Here is a 6,050-nt window from a genome sequence, read left to right as displayed (position 1 = left end):
GTCAGCCAGTGCCTTCAGTACCCTCAGATGGAGCTCATCCGGGCCTGCCGACTGAAATGCATCCAGTTCCTCCAAGTGCCTCTGCACCATCTCAGGGTCTATGCTTGGTAGTCTGGCGTCCTGCTGCTGCCTCTCTGCAATCCCAGTGAGAGCCTTGTCTTGCCCCTCGCTTAGGACCTACAATCCCAGTGAGAGCCTTGTTTTGCCACTCGCTTAGTGTCATGGTGGACGTAGTCTTTCTGGACTTTAGGAAGACCTTCGACACGGTGTCTCACCCCATTCTTGTAAAAAAAAATTGGGAGATTGTGGTGTTGATGCCTACACAGTCAGATGGGTCGCCAGTTGGCTGGAGGGCCACACCCAGAGAGTGGTGGTGGACAGGTCTTTTTTGACCTAGAGATATGTGGGCAGTGGGGTCCCCCAGGGCTCAGTCCTCAGGCCCAGACTGTTCAACGTCTTCATCGGCGACTTGGACGAGGGGATGAAAAGCACCTTCTTCAAATTTGCAGATGACACTAAGATGTGCGGAAAAGTGGGCACACTAGAAGGGAGGGACAGGCTGCAATTGGATCTGGACAGGTTACAGAGGTGGGCGGATGAGAATAATATGGGATTCAATACTGACAAGTGCAGGGTACTGCACCTAGGGAGAGAGAACCAGCAGCATACCTACAGGCTGGGGAACTCCCCTCTCGTCAGCACAGAGGCAGAAAAGGATCTTGGAGTCATTATAGACTCCAAGATGAACATGGGCTGCCAATGTGGGGACACAGTCAGGAAGGCTAACTGCACCTTGCCATGCATCTACAGATGCATCACGAGCAGGTCCAAGGAGGTGATCCTCCCCCTCTGTATGACATTGGTCAGGCCACAGTTGGAGTACTGCGTCCAGTTCTGGGCCCTGCACTTCAGGAGGGATGTGAACAACATTGAGAGGGTCCAGAGGAGGGCTGCTCACATGATCAGGGGTCAGCAGGACAGGCCCTATGAGGAGAGGCTACGGGACCTGAACCTGTTCAGCCTCCACAAGAGAAGGCTGAGAGGGGATCTGGTGACCGTATATAAACTGGCCAAGGAACACCAGCAGGCAATGGGAGAGTCCCTGTTCCCCCGAGCACTACTGGAAGTAACAAGGAATAACGGCCATAAGGTGACAGAGTAGATTCAGGCTACGTATTGGGAGACACTACTTCACAGTCAGGGTGGCTAGGATCTGGAACCAACTTCCAAGAGAAATGGTGTTCGCTCCTACCCTGGGGGTCTTTAAAAGGAGGCTAGATAGACACCTTGTCGTTTGACCCCAGTATTCTTTCCTGCCCATGGCAGAGGGCTCAGGTCCCTTCTTACCCTATCAGCTATGAAACCAGGAGGGATAGAGACACCACTCTGAGCAGAGTTCTTTGCTGAGTTGGGGAAGAACTCTCCAGAGCAGTGGGTTTAAGTTAAGACCTCAGTAATGTGAATTCATGATCTTTTTGGTTCAGGGAGGAATCGTTATACTTGTTTTGTATTGTCAAGGTATTATTTACAGCCATGAGACTGGAAGTATGTTAAGTAACAGGCTGGAAATAAGAGGATGCTTGAGTTCAAGACTTGGCATAGCCATGGAGTATCTTTGTAAACTTGAGGAAGTCACTCAGTTTTCCTTGTTCTTAAGTTCCCCCTCTCATAAACTGAAGGTGAGACATTCAAGCCCTAGACAGATGTAACATCTAAGATGCTTCAGATGGTGAGCAGAGAGGCATACATACCCTATGAAGTGCTCTAAAACTGGCCAAAATGCTGCAAAAATTATCTTGAGTATAATAGCAACTTCTTTAATGGGCTTTATTTTGGAGCTTTTCCAGTTGTGTGTGCACATGCAAAGAATGCTTCCTTATGTGGCTTTTGGGGCTAGGAGACTAGAGGCTGAGTGCACAGGAGAGCATGCATTGGCTCTGTAGCTAAATACAGATGGTCAAAAAGCCCAAGGCTGAATCAAGTCAGTCTTTGCAGATTAGTCTAAGCGGCAAGAATTAAACTGAGAAACAACTGGATGCACATTTACCTTTGATTCAGGAAATGCATCCACATGCCTGCAGTGGTTTAGGCCAGAAGCTGGGGGATGCTAGAGCACAGTTCTCTGGTGCTTCTTCTTCCTGCTGCCCCTAAGCTCTCTGGTTTTGTGGTCCAGTATTACAGCAGCAGGACTCTACAGGGTTGCTCATCACTACTTCTTCCTGCCTCCAGGTGTCTCTGGGATTTCTAGTCCACAGTCACAGCCAGCAGCAACTTTCAGTAAGTTTAGTAGGGCAGGGCAGCTCTGTGCTCATGGGAAGTGGGGTTTAACCAGGGGAAGCGGGGTTTTAACCCCACTCCCTGGCCCCAGACCCCAGCTAGGGCAGTCCCTGCCTCTCTTCCCCCTCCTCCAGCCCTTCTCTGTTGGAGTAGACAGCACATCACAGCCCAGGGCTGGAAAGCATGCTGAGGGGGATTGTGAATTAACTTGAACCAGGAAGGGGTCTGGGACAGAAGTTTCATAAACCGGTTTGACCCAGATCAGTTAAGTCTGATACTACATTCAACCAGGTTTATCTTAAACCAAGTTTATCTTATGCTAGTTTCAGTCATTTTGAAACTGGTTTATGTGCACTGAACTTCTGTTCTGTTACAGGTTTAAACCAGTTTCTGATGACTTAAGCCAGTTTGTGTGTAACTTTAGTCCCTAGCCTCTGTGTTCCTCTCCCAACCCCCCCCTCCACCCCTTGCTCCCCAAGTTGTCAGAATCAAATATGGCAGTGATAGATGTTTGGTCATCTTCTAGCATCTCTCTGTTCTTGTGGTCCACCATGATAACTCTCTCTAAAGACCATTTTGTAACTTGGCATTTAGTTTATGGTTATTATCTTAATTATTATTTTCCTTTATTTGAATTCCTCATGTCTGTGACACTTCCATAATGCAATATTTGAGTTAATACAATAAGAATGAAAATGAAGTAGTTTTTCAGTGAAATGTGCTTAAATATATAATTTCTAATAATATTTAGATATTATATAACTGTCAATAAATACAAATCTTGCCATTATTGTATTTAGTAATGTTTTGTTCTTGATGTATTTGTATATTAACATTTTCTTGTGGCTTTTTACTGTAAAATTGAAAGGTTATTTTGTAAGATCTTGGTAATTTAATAATGGGTGATTGGAGTGTTGTTTTACTTCATCAAATTTTCTTTGTTGCTCTCACAATCCTTTTCAATATCTTCATCCTTTTAGCCTAGAAATGCTGGACAAGGTCGAGCCACCTACTATTCCTGAAGGTTATGCCATGTCCGTGGCATTCCACTGTTTGCTTGATCTTGTTCGAGGTATCACTACCATGATTGAAGGGGAGTTGGGACAGGCTGAAACAGATGGTCAGACTATGGCTGAAACAACTTCATCACCAGCACAATCTTCAGACCAGCAGTCGGTATCTGACCAAACTAACAAGGAGCTAGGTATACAAAAATATTGATACTGTATGAACTACAGTTCAAGAACATAAAATCTTAGGAGTAAAAGTCTGAATTTTAAGTACTAGATCTTACTTTAAGAGCCTTTATGGAGCTTTACGCAAGGCACCCTAGTATCTCCATAGTTAGGATAAAACTAAAAGCAAATCTATCTTTTCATTTCAGTATTTTAATTTATAGTTTCTGAATGCTATGTACCACTTTGTTATGTACCACTAGGGGTGGAGTGTTGGAGTTATGTACCACTGAACGTTATGTACCACGAGGGGTACGTGGTGTAAATGATTTTACATTTACACTTCGTCATGGTGTAAATGATTTTTCCAGAATGTTGGTAACATTTTTAGTAACTTCAACATAGCAATCATTTGAAATTCTCTTAGAATTTGTTTTAATTGTTGTTGAACCACTACAATGTTTCTGATTTCATACATTCTCTTTTCTATAACATCTCAAACATGGGTTTCTTTGAAAGTTTAATGTCCTTTGTTTGTAATACATTTGTGTGTGTGTGCACGCGCGCACAGAAAGAGGGCAACAGGAGTTCTGTTAGCTGTCTGAGTTCTCTAGTAGTGTTGTCTTGTCTTGGCCGCATCCACACAAATGTGGGCGTTTGGCTTCCCAGAGACAAGCAGCAGCAGTGCACCTTGCTCTGCCACTACTTGTCCCCAGGGAATGCCCATGCCATGCACGCTTTGGTGTGCGACACTTAACCCTGGGTGTGGTAGGAGAAGCTGGGGCCAGTACTGTTGGCCCCAGCAGCCGCACCTGGAGTCCTGGGGGCCTCCCAGGGCTGCAGCAACGGCAATTCTGTTGTGTGGAGTCTGGCCAGCAGCCGCAGCGCAGTTCCAGGCAGCCCAGCTCCACTTTTGAGCGGCATGTGCTGCCTGTGCATGTGCTGCTCCACTTTTTTTTTTTTTCTTTCCCCCATGGGTTTTTTGGCCCCTGGATATCCACAGGTCAGAAAACCCACAGGGAAAAAAGTGGAGCAGCACACGCAGGGGCAGCACTCCCTTGCAGCATAGAGAACATCTGAATGTGAGGTATATACAGATGTTTGCTGTCCCGCATACTGCACAGCTGTGATCACCTGGACATGGCCCTCGAGTCCTTAACCTTGCTTATCACGGAGACCATGGAAGGCCAAGAGCACAGCCTGGTCAGTAGAAATATTGGGGTTGTGGAGTTCATGAGTGTAGTAAAGAGTCTCTAGGAACAGGGGAAAGCTGAAAGATCTGTGGTGGGGGAAGAGGATTTGGAGGAAGAACAATATGGAAGCTTTGCAGACCAGGTCAATAGGCGAGGTGGGTTTCTTCCTCTCTTTAGCAGGTGTATCTTTTTACCCATATCTCTACTACATGCACTTTTCTAGTGTATAAATACTTGTACAGGTGAAGTTGTAGTCTTGTGTTTACACTATGTGTTTTGAATATAAGTTGATGCAAGATGTGTGTGCGTTATAATTGTCTTATTTTGAAAGTGCAAGTGATTTTTTTTTTACTTACTTTAATGCACTCCAAGTCATATCATGTGAAATAAAAAAGGCCTTTTTTGGCATTTTCCATATTTTTTTTGTGATTTACAGCGTGGTGTTTTCACATTAGCAAATATGACTGAATTTTTGTTTAGGACAATATAAAAGCAAAGATGAAAATATCCAGCAATCACCATTTTTCTGTTTGTTCTAGTAGTCATTAAAAAATGTTCCATATCTATCACGACGATAAAATATTTTTCTTTTAAGTTAGCGGAGCTGTCTGGGAAGAAATGGTGAATGCATGTTGGTGTGGCCTTCTAGCTGCACTGTCGCTGCTTCTTGATGCCAGGTATTCATTCTCTTAATTTTTGCTTATCCTTCATAGCTTATATTACCAATTCTATCCAGAACAGATTTTTTGCAGCATGTCAAGTTGGCTGCTGTGAGGGATGAAACCGTTCACAAGAATTAGGAAGAGGTTGTGAAGAAGTTTTTGAGTTAAGAATAATTTGCCTGGTGGTCACCAAAAATCTAACACAGCTTGTAGTATGGTAGTCCACAGCCTTTTTAGACTCAAGGCATCTTTTGAAAAATGCCAGCCCTTTGCTTTTACTTGTTCTTGACTACAGAAAAATAATAGAGCAATTTTTCTGTTGCAAAGAACTCAGAAAGATCACACAGGTCAGAATGTTCTTGACACTGCGGATTCCTATTTGACATTCTGGGGTTATCTGGTGAATCCTGTGCAAGTGTTCACATACCTAACAGTGCTAATATTGCATAACACCCTGCGGCATCATTAAAAGGATCTTGTGGCACTCTTCAGAATTGGAGTATTAGTACTAATGTTCTAGTACTATCTGGAGGCAAAAGTACTTATTTTATAACAAAATTACATTTTCAAAATTTTATATTTAGTTTTTTTTTAATCTCTCTTTACACAGGCCATTGGCATTTTTTAGCGCAATGAAATGATTCTTCTTGAAGGGCAAAAGTCTTGGTTGATGTAATTAATGGAGTAAATAATTTTCCAGCATCTCTAAGTTCTAGAAAATCCTTTACTTTAAGTTTGCTGTT

At 43.6% G+C, this 6,050-nt stretch overlaps 1 protein-coding gene across 7 annotated transcripts in view; it reads left to right on the top strand.

Annotated features, from left to right (window-relative positions):
• MON2 (MON2 homolog, regulator of endosome-to-Golgi trafficking) overlaps positions 1–6,050 on the top strand; it is a 140,997-nt gene that overhangs the window by 66,935 nt on the left and 68,012 nt on the right. For all 7 annotated transcript variants that reach the window (XR_003093008.1, XM_025198763.1, XM_025198764.1 and 4 more), the window contains 2 exons: positions 3,258–3,481; positions 5,241–5,322. Coding sequence is in view for 6 of the 7 variants with exons in the window: in XM_025198763.1 (XP_025054548.1) it covers positions 3,258–3,481; positions 5,241–5,322 (306 nt within the window). In the remaining variant the exon portion in view is untranslated. The remainder of the gene's footprint in view (positions 1–3,257; positions 3,482–5,240; positions 5,323–6,050) is intronic.

The sequence above is a fragment of the Alligator sinensis genome, unplaced genomic scaffold (assembly GCF_000455745.1).
Source record: "Alligator sinensis unplaced genomic scaffold, ASM45574v1 scaffold375_1, whole genome shotgun sequence".
Lineage (NCBI taxonomy): Eukaryota > Metazoa > Chordata > Crocodylia > Alligatoridae > Alligator > Alligator sinensis.
This window is presented reverse-complemented; position numbering and strand designations above follow the sequence as displayed.